The sequence below is a fragment of the Thunnus thynnus genome, chromosome 2 (assembly GCF_963924715.1).
Source record: "Thunnus thynnus chromosome 2, fThuThy2.1, whole genome shotgun sequence".
Lineage (NCBI taxonomy): Eukaryota > Metazoa > Chordata > Actinopteri > Scombriformes > Scombridae > Thunnus > Thunnus thynnus.
The window spans coordinates 33,561,678-33,583,927 of record NC_089518.1 but is presented as its reverse complement, the minus strand read 5'-3'; the positions used below and the strand labels follow the sequence as shown (position 1 = coordinate 33,583,927).

General features: G+C 39.6%; 2 protein-coding genes across 2 annotated transcripts in view; one reads left to right on the top strand and one right to left on the bottom strand.

Annotated features, from left to right (window-relative positions):
• LOC137168759 (phospholipid-transporting ATPase ID-like) overlaps positions 1-2,338 on the bottom strand; it is a 51,021-nt gene extending 48,683 nt beyond the window's left edge. The window contains exon 1 of the mRNA XM_067571490.1: positions 2,207-2,338. The gene's annotated coding sequence lies outside the window, so the exon portion shown is untranslated. The remainder of the gene's footprint in view (positions 1-2,206) is intronic.
• Positions 2,339-12,243: 9,905 nt separating this feature from the next.
• On the top strand, positions 12,244-13,834 carry LOC137171780 (UDP-glucuronosyltransferase 2A2-like). Its single transcript, XM_067575907.1, has one exon. The coding sequence runs from the start codon at positions 12,251-12,253 to the stop codon at positions 13,832-13,834; it is 1,584 nt and encodes a 527-aa protein (XP_067432008.1). The 5' UTR covers positions 12,244-12,250.
• The last annotated feature ends 8,416 nt before the right edge of the window (positions 13,835-22,250 follow it).

Genomic DNA, 22,250 nt, shown 5'->3' with positions numbered 1-22,250 from the left:
GTTGCATGACGTCCACTGGAGTCAGTTTCATATGCGATTCATTGTTTCGAGTCATTTTTTGAGAAGAAAATTTCCAAATTCTCTGGTTCCAGCTTCTCAAATGTGAATATTTTCTGGTTTCTTTAGTCTTCTATGACAGTAAACTGAATATATTTGGGATTTGGACTGTTTGTCTCGACAAGACAAGACATATTAGCACGCCAACTTGGGCTGTGGCAAACAGTTTTTGACATTTTTCACCATTTTCTGACATTTTATGGACCAAACAACTAATCAATTTATTAAGAAAATCATCAACAGAAAATGATTGTTAGTTGCAGCCCTAATGGTATGTTATATATATATATACACATCTGTCTGGCTGTTGTCAGAAAAAGTAAAACAACAAAATGAATGAGCGCAAAAGCTGTGCTAACATGTTTAAGCAGCCACTAGCAGACAAAAATAGTTATTATTTTAAACCTGCAGTGCAGAACTTTTACATATAAATGAACATTTGTTTCTTTCAAGCCCTTGCCAAACAAATTCACACAATGCTTATTAAGCCTATCACCGCCAAGTAAATCTCTCTGTATTTCACAGTATACAGTTTTAAATCTGGTGTCAGATTAGACATTCCCATACTGGCCAGATTAATGCATACTGAGCATGCTCTATGGGCAGAGAATGGACAAGCAGCTAACTTTCGGTTAGCTCTCTGCTAACTTGAATGGGGATAAAATAATTTAATCGTGTGGCTCTTCTAAACTTTCCAAATGTTATCAAACCGAATGGATCAAATTCTGATGGTGAAACGAGTCATTTCGTGGGAGTCGTGTGATGCTCAAAACAATTTATCCACCGTTTTACAGTTGCAGCTGTAGACAAAGTAAGCTACGGTGGAGCCTATGATGTAAGCAGGTGTCGACAGTGTTTTTGTAATTACTCTGACTGCCAGAGGGGGGAGACAAAAGTTCTGCACTCCACCTTTAAGAACACAAGAAAATTAATTAAAAATATATTTTTAATTTTAGAAAGGGGCTCCAGACTTTTTTGCCACGCCTCTGTGATTTAGAGGAAATGTCTCATTTAAGTGTCGTCTTGAGTATCATCAGACTACTTACTGAACAGAGACTTATCAGCGACACAAATGCAGGATATGAATAAGTACCTCAGTCCCTTCCCGTAATGACGTTTACTTTACTTATTCACATTACTCATCAGTGCTAAACCGCAAAGTTAACATTTGAATATCATCTTTATCTTCACTTCCTCCGTAAAGCTGCCGTCATCTTCATAAATAACACACTAAAAACAGTACTGACTACTTCTAAGCTCGAATACATGAAATAAAATAAATCACGTTTTAACAATTGAGCTCAACAACCCTGCAGTGATCTCGCACCACAACAAAAACAACAAAACATACTGTGATAAAACAAAACAAAACAAAACAAAACAAAACAAAAAAAACTCTTTACACTTATAGAGCAGTGGTTGTCAAAGAGGGGTCCGGGTACCCCCAGGAGTCCTTGAGAGGTTTCCAAGGGGTCCCCAGCAAAACTGTAAATAATTTATTTTCACTATAACTCAATCCAAGTAACAGAATGACAATGTATGACTATTTTGGTCATGGGTTTCATACACTTTCCGTAATAAAACATGTAAAAGCAAGTATCTTATGAAATGGGGGTCCGTGGTCTAATTTTTGTCAGTTTAGGGGTCCTTGACGTGAAAAAGTTTGAGAACCACTGGTCTAGAGTGCAGGTTAAAAACAAAAAGTTTTTAAAAGTTAAAAAGTTTCCGCGCTTATCAACTCTGTTAAACCAGCACAAAAACACAAGTAACCCTCTGTTGTTGTGGAAGAAGCCAACTGTACAATGTAATTCCGTTCAGGAGAGAGCAGAAGAAAGTGCAGCCGAGTATTTCCCTTTCCAACTCTCCTCTCCTCTCCTCTCCTCCATTCACACAGTCTTTCATACTTTCCGTTACTTTCCTAGTTGACGACTCCCCGGAGAACAGCAGAGACGAGGAAAGAGAGAGTGGAGAGACATCGCTCGCCCGTTCATTACAACTTCCTGTTCGTCTGCTCTTCTCTTTCTCCCCCAACTCTTCCCTTTCTCCCCAAACTACATCTCAGTCGTGCCCCTCACCCTGCCAACCCCTTCCCCGCCTCACCTTCACCCCTCAGTGGTCAGTGTGTACAGTGAGTGGCCATGCGTCTTACCGTGCGTCCTGACTTCTTGCGGTGCGTCCCGGCTGAGCAGCGCGTCGGTAGCGGTCCCGGGAATAGTAAAAGAAAATCTCCCAACTGCGTGAAGTAACGAGGGCTAATGTTTTCCTCCTGGCTTCCCACCACCCTCCTCTCCTCACCTCCCCTCCCCTCCTCTATTTCCTCTATTTTCTCCACTCCTCCCTCAATTCTCTCTCCACTCCCCTCCGCGGGCGCTCCGGTTTTACAAACCTCGGTTTAGTTAAAATTCAACTTCGCATGTAAACACGGAAACAGACATAAGCGGGAGCCTTTCAGCATTGATAACAGTCAGGCCACGTGTTTCTCAGCGATAATCAAGAACTCTGAGTCGACTATGACCCCTAGTTATTGAAGATATTTAAGAAGCAACCGCACAAACTTATCCTATTAAACAGGAGGCAGCGGTGGAAGAGGTATTTAGATCATTTACTTGAGTTACAACAATACCACAAGGTAAAATGACTCTACTATTACCATTAAAAGTAGAAGTCCATTCAAAATCTTCACTAAAAGTAGAGAAGTATTATCAGCAAAAACTACCAATCATGCAGCCGAACTTCCCCTTTCAGTGTCATTATAGTATTCTGTTATCATTACTGATGCATTACTGTGTATAAGAATCATAATCATGTTATAGATGATGGAAGTGAAGTACATTTTAACCACTTTATACACAGTTGTGGTCGTTTCATTGATAAAAATGCATCACATTTAATAATAATAATAAAAGACCAAATATTTTGTGGGACAATATAGTAAAACAAAGATTCCATAATATAAACTATGTTTCCATAGGAGAAGTTATAAATGTTGACCAACACTGTACATTAAAAAACACTTTAAATGCACTTAGATTAGCGTATAACTAAATTACAGTGTGTTATAAACCTTTTATTCAATGTTTGGACACTGCTAATAAATGCTAAATCGGGGGACTTGAACCTACTTTATTAAACATGTTAACTTCTATCACACAAACTTTATTTACCATAACCATTCCTTAATTGCCCTTTTCTTGTCATTTTCAAGTTCCTTTTTTTGCACTGCTGACGTGTTCCTCCTGTTATGTTCTCATAGATTTCTGTTTTGTTTTCTTTTCCGTTTCCTTGTAGGACTCTGCAGCATCTCAATCTGCTCTCTAACTGAAGTATCGATTTCCTGGAGACCCAGAGGAAACTGCTGCGGTTCAAACTGCACAAAGTCTACAAATCTCAGTTGTAGGAACACCTGCAGTTGAGGCCATAGCTACAGCTAATGTAATCTAATACAACAACCATGCAGATAACCCACCTTCACAAAGGTCTTAATGTTCAGTTTTTGTTGAAACTGGTTTAAAATATATGTGTTAACTGGATGGACCATCTTCAAAGCCATTCTTGGTCACTTTCCTGTCTGTATAATCTTTAGTGTCCCCAAAGTCTGTTCTGAACTCAGGAAGTACTACATGCACACCCCGAATTTGGAATAGTTGACAATATGAACCTAATTTGGAAACACAGCCTTCATATGATGCATTGAAATGTCACATTCACAACATGTTTCATGAAGAATGTGACTGTTTTAAATATCCAAACTCCCCCTTAATGCCTTACAGGTCCTGAATCATTATCACATGTGATTGTTGTACATTAATTGTGTGTTTTTATGTCACAGTTTAAATTTTGTTTGTCAGTGAGAATGTGTCTGTGCCATTTTGGCTCATGAGACCTCCTAGCTCCATTAAAGTTAAATAAATGAATACATTTAGTTGTATATGTTATACTGAGAGGTGCCTCTGATGTTTAGTCCGCCTCATTTATATGAGTACGGGTAAACTGATTTAATTTAAACTGGGATCAAACACTCACCGACTGCAGTGGCTGAATGAAGTGTATGGTTTCCTTCTTCACAAACATGAAAAACTCAGTTTGAGTTTGTGTCTGTTATAATAGATTTCAGTGGTTTTCACAACAGAAAAAAAAAGTATTAAAACAAGTATCCATGGAAACTTCTAAAAGCACACCTGCAGCATTAACTACCTTTCATCTGTCCATCTGTATCTTCAGCATGTTGTAAGAGCTTTTGCCAAAATGTGGCTGATTATGTTACTTAAAGTGGAGCTGCTGAGCTTTGAGGAAGAAAATAATGTCACACAGTTTATGACATTATGAAATATTGCTTTTTAGTCATATTTCATAATGTCTATCCTATGTGTATCTGTGAAGCTCTTTGTAAACCTGGTTTTGAACGTGATATATAAATATAGTTTTACTTACTGCCAAGAGTCTCATTTGATGTTTCAATAATTTTTTCCCTCCATGAAAACCTTTGGAAAAAGCATTTGAAATCTTTTCTAACCAGCATGGTTTTAGAGCTGATTTCATCTGTTGCTCCGAAGAAGTACACAAAATACAAAGAACACACACAAAAAAACCATCTGATAATTATTGTCAGTAGTAAAATGGCAAACAGACAGTCATGAGTCATGGTTTGTTTCCCAGAGAACCATATGTGTCACATTTATTGCTCACTACAAGTGTAGCTCATCTTCTCATACATCGTCAACTCAAACAGACACAAGTCAAAACAGTCACATCACTTCAGGCCCTTTTGGTTTCAGTCTCACTGCAACTATCATTCCTCAAATTATGACGTGGCCACAGGGTGTCGCGAAAAAGGATAAAAACACACATCTTTTTTAAAATATTGTTTAGTGTTGATTATTTTCTTGCTTTTTCCTCTTCAGACATCTTCTTGAGTGCCCTTGGATTTTTTAGATGTTTCTTTTTGACTCTTCCATTTTCACTGCTGAGCTCCAAAGTGGTCTTATTTTACTAATTATAATATTTAGTGTTCAAAAAAATTTGCTTTATAACAGAATACACTTCCCTGTTGGTATACTTACTGCAAAATACAGGGTTACAGTATAACAAAACAGTCACCACATTTGACTTTTACCGAGCAGGTGAGCAGAAAATGAGTCTGTGTTTTAGATATTGATCTGTTTGTGTGAGCAAAATACACAGATTCATTTTCAGCGAAGTGATAAAAAAACTGAATACAGAAACTTATGGTGGACTACGCAACCTGAACGTCTTGTGAATGCTGTCAAGTTTGAAAACGGTTGCTAAAATTGTAGCTTGTCACAGTCAAATGAAGGGACGTTACTTTCACAGGTTGAAAGCAGTTGAAGGAAAATTGTTCCTGGAGGCAAGAAAACAATTTACTGATTTTGGAGCAACGGCCTCAGTTTGGGCTCAAGTCGCTGCATCAGAGGATTCATTTATCATCTTCCTCTGGACTATTTACAATAAAGTATTTCCATTTCACGGAACTTTAGATTTCTACTCCCACTACATTAATTGTTTCAGCTACAGCTACAAGCTACTTTAAAGATTAAGATTTTCCATACAAAATAATCATAAAATGATAAAATATAATGCATTGTTATAATCTAAAAGCTGTGAAGTTGAGAAAACCCAAAATTTCAAGTCAACAAACTTCAGTAAGATTTGGGTCGGGTTTAGAGTTACATAGTATTTTACCTTTTTTGTTTTACATGACCACAACTCAGAATTGTCACTTCTGTTATTTTACTCAAAGTAACTCAAATTTGTGTTCTCTGTCTCACTTATAGATGAGATTGAATCACTATTTTTTAATTATTTTATTTTCATTGTGTCAAATTTTATCCTTCATGGCAGCTTTTGTTGTACTGTCACAATTAACCCAGGAACATTGTTCTTGATTATGACCACTTTGACTCAAGCACTTTACTCAAAAAGTGTGCAGGAAGAATGTCTGAAGTGCATCTTCATCACGGTTTCCATTTTGATCAGTCACCCATTTGACTCCTCTGAGTATAAAAAGACCCATAACAAACTCCATCATATTGTTCATATCAGGAACATACAAACGGGTGACAAATTAAAGGAAAAACTGATACAGGTGTGAATGCTTGACCCCTACAGTGAGGGGATCTAGTGGCTCTCTTACGCTGTGGGGAGCATTCTGCTGGCATGGTTTGGGTCCACTTGTCCCCTTAGAGGGAAGGGTCACTGCAAATCAATACAAAGTTGTTCTGAGTGATCACCTTTATCCTATGATGAAACATTTCTATCCTGATGGGAGTGGCCTCTTCCAGGATGACAATGCCCCAATTCACAGGGCTCGAGGGGTCACTGAATGGTTTGATGAGTATGAAAATGATGTGAATCATATGCTATGGCCTTCAGTCACCAGATCTCAACCCAATTGAACACCTATGGGAGATTTTGGTGTTTCACGTGTAAGATGGCGCTCTTCACCACCATCATCAAAACACCAAATGAGGGAATATCTTTTGAAAAAATGGTGTTCATCCCTCCAGTAGAGTTCAAAGTTAGAGACTTGTAGAATCAAAGCCAAAGCTGAGGAACATCATTCTTGGTGACTGCGAAGGTCGTAGCATGTGATTCATATCATTTTCATACTCATTAAACCATTCAGTGACCCCTTGTGCCCTGTGGATGGGGGACCACTCCCATCAGGATAGAAATGTTTCATCATAGGATAAATGTGATCACCTTTGTATTGATTTGCAGTGACCCTTCCCTCTAAGGGGACAAGTGGACCCAAACCATGCCAGCAGAATGCCCCCCACAGCATAACAGAGCCACCAGATCCCCTAATTATAGGGGTCAAGCATTCAGACCTGTACCGGTTTTTCCTTTAATTTGTCACCTATCTGTATATCTTTTGATATATAAGAAATCTACCAAAAAGAGCTTTATATTGATATTGCATATATGGAAACGTTTGCTTTGTGTGTGTAATTGATGGTGGCCACTGTTGGCGTAACAGATGACCTGACAAGATAACATTCAGTAGTTACAGCAATGATGTCTCAGCTTTGGTCAACAATGTCAAAATCTGCTTTCAGTTCCTATTTATAGAGGGGAACGCTGCTATGTAGTTCTGTCACCAGCAGATGGTGGTGCCAGCATGTCCCTCAGAGTAAAATATTTTACTCAGAACTCAGCAAAGTACAGATCCTTGTCTCATATAGAAGCTTTTTTAGTGTCATCATATATGAGAAATAATCTCCCTTAATAATAAAAATAAAAACATTACAGCTCTTATAAATTTTACAGACCTGAAACTTTAGTCCTCCAGTGAGGAGTGAACACTTCAGCTTTCACATGGCATGTAGGTACAGGGTGAAACTGTTTTATTTAGCCTTCATTTGACCTTTTCTATCTTTTACAGCTTGTTGCTGCCGTTTATTGCACAGCTCAAATGTTACTCATTAAACAAAAATAATGGAATAATAAAGTGATAACGAACCATCAGGATTATAAAGTGGGTTACCTTTGATATCATGTCAAAGAACAAAGTCTTCTCATGTTGAGTGAACTGCTGCTACTTACTGCTGAACCAGACGGAATTAAAAAATAGACAACTTCAAGTTTTTCACTTTAATCTTTCAAGTTAAAATGATGAACGCCGACATACAAATAACCTTTACACAACACTTAAATCACAATCCTTGTTGACACCTTAAATGAAGAAACTTAACCTTAACTGAAAACAGATATATTTCTGGAGGAAACTGTTAGAAATGATTCTTTTAAATTGAACAGCCTCATTTAGAGTTTATGTTCATGTCTTGAAGTAGTGGAGGGTAAACACATATACATTCAGTTTTATCATCTGAGGATTTGTTTAATAAAGTTTTCCCTCCTTTTCTGACTGTTTCAATATCTGACACACACAGTGAGGTACAGACCAGTGTGAGAATTAACACGACTCCATTAAAATAAACAGGTTGCACAACTATTCTCTAATATGTCACGCTTTATTACTCACATGTTTTGTCTATTTAGCTTTCATCAGGGTGGTATGAGGTTGTTTCAGGTTTCTTTATATACAATCAGTTAATTTGTCATGTGACTTTACAAAAGGAAATATTCAAATCAAATTTATTCATAAAGCACATTTAAAAAACAACAGTTGACCAAAGTGCTGTACAATGATGATAACAAAGGCCATGAAAAACACAATTAAGATGCATAGACTGGTTGAACAGACAAAGAGACATTTCTTGGTTTTAATGTACCGAGTTAGAAGCCAAGGAATAAAAATAGTTTTAAGACAGGATTTAAAAACAGGCAGTGCGGGAGCCAGTCTAATATGCAGAGGCAACTTGTTCCAGAGTTTGGGGGCTATAACAGCAAAGGCACGATCACCCCTGTGCTTCAACCTTGATCGTGGCACAACGAAAAGCGGCTGGTCAGCAGACCTGAGTGACTTTGATGGGATGTATGGTTGTAAGAGGTCAGAGAGGTAGGTTGGAGCTAGTCCATTCAATGATTTATAGGCAAACAATAAAATCTTAAAATCAATCCTAAAATGTACTAGGAGCCAGTGGAGGGAAGCCAGTACAGGGGAAGTGTGTTCTCGCTCGTGTGTTCCTGTGTGAAAGCTGCAGCATTCTGGACCAGCTGTAAGCAAGAGAGGGAAGCCTAGCTAACACCAATGTAAAGGGCATTACAGTAGTCAAGCCAGGATGAGATAAAAGCATGTATGACCCTGTCAAAGTCATTAAATGATAAGAAGGATAAGGGTTCCAGATATGGTTCCAGGGAGCACAAGTTCATATGAGGGGCATCGCAGGCACCACTGGGTCCAAAAATCAGGACTTCAGTTTTGTTCTGATTAAAACTTAAAAGTTTTAAAATTTAAGGCCATCCAATTTTTGATATCTTTAAGACAGTCCAACAGTGGTTCTAAATTGTTTGTGTCTTTCAGTTTCAAAGGAAAATAAATGTGTGTGTCATCTGCATAGCAGTGGAATGAGATGCCATATTTTCTTAAAATGGACCCGAGGGGGAGCAAGTAGAGTGAAAATAGGATTGGGCCGAGAATAGAACCCTGAGGGACTCCACAAGGGAGAGGCACTGAGGAGGATACAGAGTCACCTAGACTGACAGAAAAACTTCTCTCAGGTAAATACGACCTGAACCACTCCAGAGCAGTACCTTTAATACCAACACAGTGCTCCAGGTGAGAGATGAGGATACTGTGATCTACTGTATCAAATGCAGCTGTGAGACCTAACAGGATAAGAATCTGGCAGAGTCCCCAGAGTGAGTAGCTATTAAAAGATTGTTAAAAACTTTTAAAAGAGCAGGTTCAGTGCTGTGAAAGGCTTTAAAATCAGACTAGAACACCTCAAGAATGCAATGTGAGTCTAAGAAAGATTGCAATTGTATAAGTACAATTTTCTCCAAGATATTAACTAAATAAGTTCGAACTGTACATAAATGTTGAAGAGGTGACACAAAGATTATGAGACTGTGTTCTGAAAACTGAAGTTGAAACAGTTTCATTAAGAAATTTGTTGTTTTGAAATGAAGAAATTGAGATTTAACCATAAATAAAATAAAAATATCATGTTTTGCAAAAACTGGTTGTATAATTGTTTAAGATTTTACCTTTTGTAAAGACACATGACTATTTGATAGATGTTTGTAAAGAAAGTGAAACAACCTGTATCTCCTTTTCTGATTGACATACATGTGGAATAAAAACTATGTGGCACTACTTAAATTGAATTGAATTGAATTCAAAGACCCGAGAACATAAAAATCTAAAACTGACAACTGTAACTGTCACAAAACAGAAACAATCAAAGCATTCGGTACGGTGGATATATACTACTATACAATGTTGTTTGACTAAAAACAAGATGCTGATAACCAGGAGAATTAATCCACTTGTTTGTATTTGTTCCTCTTGTCCTGTAGAGACTTTAAGTCAGATTTCAGCTGGTCCATCAGGTCACTGACTGCTTGTTCTACAGGAACCACCTTATGACTCTGGTGGAGAGAAAACTCACAGACAGGAAACACAGCTTTCTGTTCATCCTCACAGAACAATTTAGGCTCTTCTTGATTTTTGCTACACACCATCTTCACCTTATTTTTTCCTTTTTCTGTCTCAGATGATTCAGCTTTCTGTCTCCCAGCAAACAAGTCCAATAGTTCCTTCAGTGCAAAGCCAACTTCTGGATGATCCTTTTAGGATTTTCTTTTACAAATGGGAGAGTTTTTGTTTTTAGCTTGTTCCCAGAATGTTTGCAGACAGATTGAACAAAATCTGTGGTTGCAGCTCAGAGACACAGGATCTCTGAAAGTCTCTGAACAGAAAATTGCAGGTCTTTCAGGTCTATATGTCCTTAAGGCATGCTTCGAGTTTAGTTAACTGATTGGTTTCATCTGGCTTCATTGATAGATATAATTGGGTATCATCTGCATAGCAATGAAAATTTATGGAGTGTTTCAAAATAATATTGCCCAAAGGAAGTATATACAAGGTGAATAGTATTGGTCCAAGTACAGAACCTTGTGGAACTCCTAACGAATTCTAACATTTGTGTGCATAGAGGATTCATCATTAACTGAAATCAATCTGATAAATAGGACTTAAACCAGCTTAATGCAGTTCCTGTAATGCCAATTAAATGTTCCAGTTTCTGTAATAGGATGTGATGATCAATTTTGTCAAATGTGGCACTAAGATCTAACATGACAAGAACAGAGAAAAGTCCATTGTCCGATGCAGTTAGGAGATCATCTGTGGTACATAGCCTGTTATTAAAGACATATTGATCATATTTAATAAAAAAAGTGCTAACTAAGGGTAAGACTTCCTTAAGCAGCCTAGTTGGGATGGGGTCTAAGAGACAGGCTGATGCTTTGGATGAAGAAATCGTTAATTCAGGAAGGTTAATTGGAGAAAAACAGTCTATAACAGAGAAACAAGAGGTGTCAACATTACAGTCTTTGAGCTCTCTGGTTTTGTTGTGTCTCTTATAACCATCAGGAAATGTTCTTCAAACTCTAACTAACATTTCTCTGTTTGGTCATTTGTTTCAATAAATGCTCTGATATGTAAAAACTGCAGTGACAGTGATCTGTTTTATGAGTCTGTTCAGAGAGAAAGTCACTTCTTAATGATGACCTTTGATTAGGACATTACACAACATTCAGCGTAAGACTTTTCAGTCACACGACAGTGAGAAGTGTAGATCTGCTGCCGACTCTGAGACAAACAGACTGTTAATCTGCTGTACAACACCTTTCCACTGTAAGTAAAACATGAATTATTGTCATTGAATCAAGACGTTGTCACTCAGGTTGCATCACATATTCACAACAAGGTGCAAACTGAGCTTGTTGATAAGTGTTAAACCTTCAGCCTTTCAGACTGCAGGTATCCCAAAACGTACAGAAGCACAAACTGATGTTTGACTTATTTATCTCTCTGCAGAAGAAATAGAAGAGTTGTGAGGAACGTGTGCATGTAGGAGCAGAGTCATTTCATATCAAAGTACTGGAGCAAACATGTCAGATATGACAGATGTTCAGTCCAGTAAAATGTAATTTTATGTCAAAAGGTACAAGAGTTGTTCTCATCTCTTAAACATTTATTGTGTCTGAGTTTATAGTTCCTTTAAATGAAAATCTGTTGGTGTGATTGAAACAATAAAGTAATTGTTGAGGCATCCAAGAATTTCAAAATGTGATCAAATGTTCAAGAAAAGACATTCACTGTCATTTATTATTATCACAGAAAAAAAGTCACTGAAAAATATGTTGACATATGTCATGATGTTTATAAATATCATAAAGGTGAATCGGAAATTAACAAATATGGAGAAACTGTGCAACCTGCAACCAGCTCAATTCATCTGATGTGACTGACTTTATTCTGTTATTTAAAACAACAGCATGAAACTGGGAGTCTTACTGACACTCTGCTCTCTGGTGGAAGATTTAAGAATAGAAAGTTAAAGAGACAGAAGGTTCAACCGTCTCTAAATCTCTGTTTCTTCATATCTTCTGTTTAACTATTTTAACAATGAACTTCAAACTGTTGATATTAGCAAATCTACAATTAACATTAAAACCTTCCTGATCACAGTATTATATTTAAAGTCATCCTGTTAAAGTTGCACCTCTTCCTTGTTTTTATGGTTCCAGCTTCACTTCAGAGATGATCCAGTTGAGACTGGTGACACTGGCTGCACTGTTCTGCTCTCTTCTTAGTGCTGATGGAGGGAAAGTCCTTGTTTTCCCTGTGGATGGAAGCCACTGGGTCAACATGAAAGTCCTCATCCAAGAGCTCCACTCCAGAGGTCACAACATCACAGTGATCCGGCCTGAAAACAGCTGGTATATCAAAGCAGAGTCCCATCACTACCAGTCAATCACCCTCGATGTTGCTCCTGGATTTGATGTGAACAACATGAATAATTTTACAGCAAGAATGCTGCAACTCCGGCGTGAGGTCCATAGTTCAACTTCAGCTTTCATCAAAGCTGGAGACGAATTTATGGTGATGATGGATCGTGTTCACAAAGCCGTGGTTGATAAATTGCAGAAGATTTTTGAGGATGCTAAACTGATGCAGTTCTTCCAAGAGGCCAAGTATGATGTTGTTCTGACTGACCCCTTCCTTGGCGGAGGGGTTCTTCTGGCTCATCGGTTGGGTCTGCCTCTGGTCTTGAATGTACGATGGACAGTCATGGAAGACGGACATCACACAGTTGCTCCCTCACCGCTCTCATACGTTCCCATACCAGGCAGTGAACTGACTGATAGGATGAGTTTTTGGCAAAGGGTGAAAAATGTTTTCTTCTCATTAATGGTACTTAATGTCCAGGTGATAATAAAAGACTCTCACTACACACCATTTGTCCACCGTCACTTCGGTCCTGATGTCCACTATGATGAGCTTGTTCAGGCAGCAGATGTTTGGCTGATGAGAACTGACTTCACCTTTGAGTTCCCTCGTCCCACCATGCCCAATGTTGTCTACATGGGCGGGTTTCAGTGTAAACCCTCCAAAGCGCTTTCTCAAGATCTGGAGGACTTTGTCCAGAGCTCTGCAGAGCACGGTGTCATTATTATGAGCTTGGGGACCTTGGTGGGGAATCTCCCTGAGGATATAGCAGAACATGTGGCTGCTGCTTTTGCACAGTTGCCTCAGAAGGTCATCTGGAGGCATACCGGGAAGAGACCGTCCACCCTGGGAAACAACACCCTGCTGCTGGACTGGCTGCCCCAAAATGACCTCTTAGGACACCCAAAGACCAGAGTTTTTGTGGCTCATGGAGGCACCAATGGACTTCAAGAGGCCATCTACCACGGAGTTCCCATTGTCGGCCTTCCTCTGATGTTTGACCAGGATGATAACCTGTTCAGGATGAGAGCGAGGGGCGTTGCCAAAGTGCTGGACATCAACACGTTACACAAAGACAACTTCCTGGAGGCGGTGAAGGAGGTGCTTCACCAGCCGTCCTACAGGGAGAACATGCAGGAGCTGTCCAGGCTGCACAGAGACCAGCCCCTGAAACCTCTGGACCGAGCCATGTTCTGGATCGAGTTTGTCATGAGACACAAGGGAGCAGCTCACTTAAAGACTGACTCCTACAAGATGTCTTGGATTCAGTACCACTCCATCGATGTAATCACACTGTTACTAGTGTCAGTCATGCTGATGTCCCTGATTTGCATTTTAACAGTGAAATGTTTGTGGTGTAAAGTGTTTGGTAGGAAGAAAAAAAACCCCAAATAATATAGATACACTATCCTCTCAGTTGAGTGGAGGTTTTCTGCAACACAGGGAGAAAGATGATGAAGATGTATTAAACTCAGTACTAATCTGTGTCTTGGACAACTGAGTTTTAACAATAATATGCATTGAAAAAAGTGACAAACTGGAAATAAAATATCCAGTGTTCAAAATGACTGTGAACAAAACGTGTAATTTGTCTCCATCTTGTGGCGTTCACAAGAAGAACAATTTGCAGAACAATTTAGTTTAGTTTAGTTTATTCTGTCTTTTTTCTGTCTCAGATGATACAAAGTTCTGTCTCCCAGCAAAGGAGTCAGCTAACTGCAGTGCAAAGTCCACTCTTGGATAATTCTTTTAGGATTTTCTTTTACAAATGGGACATTATTTCTTTGTAGCTAATTCCCTGAATTTATACAGGCAGCTTGAACAGAAACTATGGTTGCAGCTCAGAGACACAGAATCTCTGAAAGTCTCTCAATATAAACTGTAAAAAAGGATTTTAGCTACTCCAGAGGTTTTACCCTTTATGGCAGCTTTTGCTGCACTACTAACAGTCAAAATTAACCTAGGAACATTGTTCCTCAATATAACCACTTAGACTCAAATATTTTACACAAAGTGTGCAGGAAGTGTAGTATTTTATAATATTATATTTAGCAATTTTAGTCTTTGAAAAGATACTTATGAAGTTGTGTGAAGGCATTTTTTTCAGCTGTGACAAGGTCATCTCATGTTATCTTTCTTTTATCCCACACATTGAAGTTTACAGTGGTTGCATCAATGTGACTGTTGCTGTAGCAGATAATGTCATATTCTGATGTCTGCCTATAACCTGCAAACAGAGAAGTTTTAAAGGACAAGTATTTTTAATATGTCTACTGTAATATCATGTATTAAAAATGTTTTAAATATTTTAATTATCTAATATTTTATTATTACCACTACTACAATTGTTACTCCTACTTGTACGTATGTCATCAGTATGTCTTCCTTGGACACATGAATTGGATGTTAATGATGTGCTTTTCCTGCTATGACAAGGGTAAAATTTTACTTTAAGTCCCCCTATTTAACTTTTATAAGCAGTTTGATTGATTGAAGTTATGGGAAGACAAACAATATTAACAGCTTCTTAACTTACATGATAAAATATGAATAAAATGTACACTAATAAATGTGAATCAATACAATGAAACAATAACATTATTTCTGTTGTGATTTATTTTTTATCATCATCATTATCATGCATCATTACAGTCATAAACATCATGACGCAAGTTGCTCTGGTGCAGTGCTGTGATAGAGGTTGACCAGGATACTCAGAGACAGGTGGGTGTTTTTCACTCTTCTCAGCAGGTAGAGCTCCTGTTGTGCCTTCTTGGAAGAGTTACATGTCCGGGAGAGGTCTTCTGAGATTTAGACACCCAGAAACCCGATGAAGACGGGGTTTTGTCTGCAGCATTCATTGTCTTCTGAGTGTTTTGGGTCAGGTTGCTGCTCTCTGCAGGCCATCTTGTATTTGTTGCTGATGAGGACTTTCACTGCAGTGTCACCTGTAAACTTGATAATGGCTTTCGAACACCTGATTTTACAAACTTTTGAGACAAAGTTAGCTCACTTAAAGAAAAACATTTTTCACTTCCAATGTGTTGAATATCAGAAAACTGTCTTGTGAAGCCGTTTCATGAAAAATGGACAATCTTCAGCCATCGTATTAGGTAAGAAAATAATGTAACTGACATTCAGATACTAGTTCTAAATAGTGTAACTAAAAATCTTTGCCTACGAGGTAAGCTTGATTTAATATACCACATATCAACATAACAAAACTTAAGCTCGAGGGCTAACATGAAATTTTGGCTCTGGCAGTGGGCATCAAGGTAGTCACAGCAAAACATTAACATTTCTGAGACGAGGCTTCAATGTACTGACAGCATGGAGGAAAAGAGCAATAGATCATCTGGGTTTTTCACAGTTAGTTAAGGCCATGCTTTGGTTATGGTTTCCGCAGGAAACAAGGACAACAGGTTTTTAGAGATGGAGCGGAGCTTAAGGATGCCACAGTCAATCAAAAGACTGATGAACAGCAGTGGAGCAGTGGAGACACAGGACTATTTCTTAAATATTATTTGTTTGTTTAACTCATAGTTTTCAGAAACGGCCTGCTTGATATAAACTAGAGCTTTGCTACATGGTTTCAGCAGGATAGACAGAGTGCAGCCTTTGCTGGGTTTAGGAGGAGTTCAAGTAGGCTACAGCTAGTTAGAATACATGAGAGCAAGAGGCAGGGCTTTGTTGAACATGTTTTCAGCAGAAGAGGAGAACTACTAACAGACAGGCACTGTATGAGCAGACCAGAAAGACTGCAGCTTCTTTTGAATAGGCAAAGCTGGAGGACTCAGTTGGAGTTTTGGAGGTAGTCAGTGCAAAATTAACATTTCTGCAGATATAATTAAGCAGTGGAAGGAACATTTGAATAATTAAGATGCAATCAGTGAAAAAGGCAGAGCTGGAGAGCTCAGAGGTAGTACAAAGTGGCAAGGCAACAGGAATATTTATGCCTATTTTTGGATTTTTATTGTTTGTTTTTTGCTTAAAAACATTTTCAGGAATTGCCTACTTGATATAAACCATAGAGGAGGTTTTTCTATGGTGATAGTAGGTTGGAAGGACTGCAGCTTCTGTAATTGCAAAAACAAAAGGTGCGGTGTTGGAGGAGCTTGGGGAGGCTACACTCAGGATCAGGTCATCTGTCAAATGACTGAGTGGGAGGCAGGGCTTAGTTGGTGTAAAAGAAAAACTGAATGACAACATGCCTTCTTTGGAATAGGCAGAAGTGGAGGACTCAGTCTCAGTTTTGGCGCTGGCAGTGGCCGTTAAGGTAGTTAGTGCGAAATATCAACATTGCTCAGGGGAGCCTTCACTGTACTAACAGGAAGGAGGAACAGAGCAATAGATGATCAGGGTTTTCACAGCTAGTTAAGGCCATGCTTTAATGATGGTTTCAGCAGGGAACAAGGTAAACAGCTTTTGGTGAGTTTGGGAGGAACTTGAGGATACCAAAGTCAGTCAGAAGACTGATTTACAAGAGGCAGGGCTTTGTCTCGGCTGTACTCTACAGAGGAGTAGAACTAGCAACAGACAAATATCAGCAGAACAGAAGAACTATAGCTTCTGTCGTTGCCGGAGTGAAAGCTGGATTGCAAGAGGAGCTCAAGGAGGACACTAACAGGTTCTGGTGAATGACTGAGGAGTAGGAGACAGGGTCATGTTGAGGCTAAGCTCAGTAGGGGAGGAAAACCACTGACATCAACTACAGATATGGACAAGGAAGAACTATGTCTAATGAGCAGGATGATGATTTCATGTCAGAGGTGGTCAGCGTAAGATTTGGTAAGAATTGCATAGTCACCAGGAATACAGAGAGTAAATCATTTAATTTGCTCACAAAGTTATGCAGAAAATCTTAACATTTCTCAGTGGAGGCTTCAAGGTAGTGACAGCAGGGAAGGAGATAATCAGGTCTTTACAACGACACAGTTTTGTCAGTACTCTTTGCTGATAGATAAAATCATTTTTCGGAGGCAATGGAGACACAGGGATATTTATTAAACATTTTTTGTTTGTTTAACACATTTTTCAGAAATAGCCTGCTCGATCTAAATTGGAGAAGACCTTTTCTGTGCTTTCAGCAGGCTACAGCTTTTTCTGGCTTCGGGAGGAGTTTGAGATTGCTACAGTCAGCCAGAATACATAAGAACAAGTGTCAAGGTTTTGTCTAGGATGCTTTTAGCAGAAGAGAACTACTATATTTTTAAAGATTCACCTGCTAAACCAGAGCAGAGTTTTGCTATGGTTTCAGTGTGAGGAATGCAGCTTTTGTTAGGGTTGAGAGGAGTTTGAGGAGGCTACAGTCAGTCAGAATACTTAAGAACAAGAGACGGGGCTTTATCGAGGATGTTTTCAGCGGAAGAGAAGAACTACAGATAGTTATTGGCAGACTACAGGGACTACAGCTGGGAAGAGGAGGACAGTTTGGCAGAAGCTTGACTTGATTCAAGCAGGTTGTTAAATCAACTCTCAGAAGACTGAGAAAGGACAGGCAGGGCTTTGTCTAGGTTGTACTCAACAGAGGAGGAGAGCTATTGGCTTTAACTGCAGACATAATCGAGCAGTGGAAGGAACATTTCAAAGGCCAACATGCCGTCAGTGGACAAGGCAGAGGTGGAGGGCTCAGAGGTAGTGCACAGTGACAACATTTTAAAAAATCCTTTTCAGGAATGGCCTTCTTGATCTAAGCCATAAGAGAGGTTTACTATGGTCATAGCAGGTTAGAAGGACAGCAGCTCCTGTGGTTGAAGAACCAAAAGGTTAGACAATAGAGGAGCTTTGGGAGGCTACAAACAGGATCAGGTAAACTCTCAAATGACTGGGTAGTGGGAGGCACGGCTTGGTTGGTCCAAGGAAAAACTGAAGGACAACATGCCTTCTTTGGAAAAGGCAAAGCTGGAGGACTCAGTCTCATTTTTGGCTCTGGTAGTGGTCATTAATGTAATCAGTGCAAAATTATCATTTCTCAGAGGAGGCTTCAATGTACTGACAGGAGGGAGGAACAGAGCAATAGATAATCAGGACTTTTACAGTTAGTTAAGGCCATGTTTTGGTTATGATATCAGTCAGAGGACTGATGAACAAGAGGCAGGGCTTTGTCCAGGCTGTTCTCAACAGAGCAGGAGAACTGGCAACACGCAAGGATCAGCAGAATTGGAGGACTGATAGGTAAAATCAATTCTGAGAGGCCATGCAGTCACATAGCTATTTCTTAAATATTTTTTGTGTGTTTAACACATATTTTTGACAAATGGCCTGATTGATCTAAATTGGAGCAGACCTTTTCATAAGGCTACAGCTTTTTGCTGGATTTCGGAGGAGTTAGAGGAGGTTACGGTTTGTCAAGAACAAGAGGCAGGGCTTTGTCGAGGATGTTTTCAGCAGAAGAGGAGAACTACTCAACAACAGACAGGTATGAGCAGACCAGAAGGACTGCAGCTGGGAAGAGGAGGTAGAAGCTTGACTTGATTCAAGCTGGTTGTGTCAAATCACCTCTCAGAAGACTGAGAAAGGACAGGCAGGGCTGTCTAGGCTGTACTCAACAGAGGAGGAGAGCTACTGGCTTTCACTGCAGATATAATCAAGCAGTGGAAGGAACATTTCAAAGGCCAACATGCCATCAGTGGACAAGGCAGAGGTGGAGGGCTCAGAGGTAGTACACAGTGACAACATTTTAAAAAATCCTTTTCAGGAATGGCCTTCTTGATCTAAGCCATAAGAGAGGTTTACTATGGTCATAGCAGGTTAGAAGGACAGCAGCTCCTGTGGTTGAAGAACCACAAGGTTAGACAATAGAGGAGCTTGGGGAGGCTACAAACAGGATCAGGTAAACTCTCAAACGACTGGGTAGTGGGAGGCAGGGCTTGGTTGGTACAAGGAAAAACTGAAGGACAACATGCCTTCTTTGGAAAAGGCAAAGCTGGAGGATTCTAGGCTGCACTCAACAGAGGAGGAGAACTTTTGGCTGCAACTGCAGATATAATAAGGCAGCCAAAGGAACATTTGAATGACCGAAATTACATCAGTGGACAAGGAAAAGGCTGGAGGGCTCAGAGGTAGTACACAGTGACAAGGCACCAGGGATGTTGATACCTGATTTTTGGCCTTATTTTGTTTGTCAGGAATTGCGTGCTCGATCTAAACCATAGGGTTGTTTTTCTATGGTGATCGCAAGTTGTAGCTGGTTGCAGAAGCAAATGCTGGGAGGACAAACGGGAACAGGTAAACCGTCAAATGACTGAGGAGTGGGAGACAGGGCTTTGTTGAGGCTGAGCTCAGATGGTGAGGAGAACTACTGACCTCAACCACAGATATAGTCAGGCAAGAACTATGTCTAATGAGCAGGATGATGATTTCATATCAGAGGTGGTATTTTCTAAAGTGAGCCTGAACTCAGTGGAGACTTCAATGTACTGACAGGAGGGATGGAGAGAGCAAAAGATAATCAGGGGTTTTACAGTTGGTTAAGGCCATGCTTTGGTTATGACATCAGCAGGCAACAAGGACTACAGCTTCTGTTGATGTGGAGAGGAGCTTGAGGATGCCACAGTCAATCAGAAGACTGATGAACAAGAGGCAGGGCTTTGTCCAGGGTGTTCTCAACAGAGGAGAAGTGGCAACAGACAAGCATCAGAAAAACAGGACTGAAGCTTCTGTTTCCAAAGTAAAAGCTGTGGCGTAACAGGAGTTCAAGGAGGACACAAACAAGTTCTAGGAGATGACTGAGGAGAGGGAGACAGGGTTTTGTCGAGGCTGAACTCAGTAGTGGAGGAGAACTACTGACCTCAACCACAGATATAGTCAAGCAAGAACTATGTCTAATGAGCAGGATGATGATTTCATATCAGAGGTGGTATTTTCTAAAGTGAGCCTGAACTCAGTGGAGACTTCAATGTACTGACAGGAGGGATGGAGAGAGCAAAAGATAATCAGGGGTTTTACAGTTAGTTAAGGCCATGCTTTCCGCTCGATTTTCAGGAGCAGTGGAAATACAGGGCTGTTTCTTGAATAGTGTTTGTTGGTTTAACACATGTGTTTAAGGAATGGCCTGCTTGATCTAAATCAGAGCAGAGTTTCCCTATGTTTTCAGCAGATTAGGAGGAATGCAGTTTTTGCTGGATTTAGGAAGAGTTCGAGGAGGCTACAGTTAGTTAAAATACATAAGGGCTTTGTCAGGTCTGTTCGCAGCAGGTGAGAACTACAAACATACAGGTATGAGGAGACCAGAAGGACTGCAGCTGGGAAGAGGAGCACAGTGTGGCAGAAGCTTGACTTTACTCAAGCAGGTTGTGGCAACCAATCATAAGATATGGCAGCAACTCAAGAACATGATGGTTGACACACCAGCATTGGAGGAGGCCTTGAGGTTGAGGAGGGAGGTCTATTGAGCAAAGTTAGTCGAGAGGACTAATGAATCAGGCTCAAGGAACGTTGTTTCTTTGTTTTTAGAGGCAAAAGGTTCAGTGTGGGAGGAGGCTGAGAAGGCCTGAGAAGGCCTGAAGAAAGTAAACCATCACAAGATTGAGGAAGGAGAGGCAAACAAGAAGCAGAAGAGAACGACTGACATGTATCAGCAAACAGGAAGAACTGCAGCTTCTGAGATTGCAGAAGTAAAAGCTGCTGTGTAGCAGAAGTTCAAGGAGGCCACGAACAGGTTCTGTCAAGAATGACTTCAGACATAGTCGGTCGGTAGAAGTAAGATTTGAATAATCCTTTTTTCTTCTGTGGAGGAGGCAGTGCTGGAGGGCTCAGAGGAAGCTTTGCCCACTGTCCGGTGAAGGTCACTCAGATAGTACAAGGTGACAAGGCATCGCTTGTGCCTTGCAACCAATCCCATTTAGCAACCACCTACCTTAGAAACCACCCAAAACAGTGTAACAAACCCGAGGAACAAGCAACTCTTGTTGTGTCAGCATACACACATAAAATGCCAATTGGTCAGTTATTTTAGTTAGTGTTAGCAGAGATAATACAGACATTACTAGACTGCAATTTTGAGTGAGAGCACTGAGCATAACAATTAAACATTTCCCATTTAAATTGCCCTATTCATCATCACAACCACCTATTACTGCTTTGACAACCACCTGAAACCCCCTGGCAACACAGTTTCTAGTTAGTTAACTACTTTTCTGATGAGTTCTCACAATTTGTGTCCTACCAACCATCTGGTTTCTTTTAGCCTTGATTGCAAACCTTCCCTAACCTTAACCTGCAATTTTCGGGGATCCTTTCCTAACCTGTTGGTTATACTGAACCAAACCCGCCTTACCTATAGAAGTGGGAGATCTGAAAATGTTCAGACAGTATGAATAATTTTTGAAGCACTACTATCTGTCTTCTTAGGAGTCACTGACAAACAACCTGTTTTGACATGTATGAGAAGTTGTTGGGCATATGCTGCTGACCGGGTTGCCAGATCAGAAAATGCATTATCATATTGGTCTATTTTTTATTTAACTGAATCTAATTCAAAATTGTTTTCCTTTTCATTTCTTTTGCTCAATTTTTCATCTTTATTCCTCCTTTTTCTCATTCTGTTTTATTTTTTTTTAATGTTTTGTGTTTTTTATTTCTTTTATGTTTTTATGTTTTAAAAAAAAAAATGTTTTTATGTTTTTATTTTTTATGTTTTTATTTTCTTTTTTATATATTTTTCTCTTTCCTCTCTTGGTGGGGGTTGTTTTACTTCTAGTAGTTATGTACCGTTTCAGAAAAATCCATCTGTATACAGTATGTTCCTCTCTTATCTGTGATAGAGTGTTCACTCAGTGTGCCTTAATCCTTTGCAGCATTGCCTGCATGT

Bases quoted from the DNA above. Each gene is read 5' to 3' on its own strand.
- LOC137171780 (XM_067575907.1), top strand. From the start codon at position 12,251: ATGATCCAGTTGAGACTGGTGACACTGGCTGCACTGTTCTGCTCTCTT.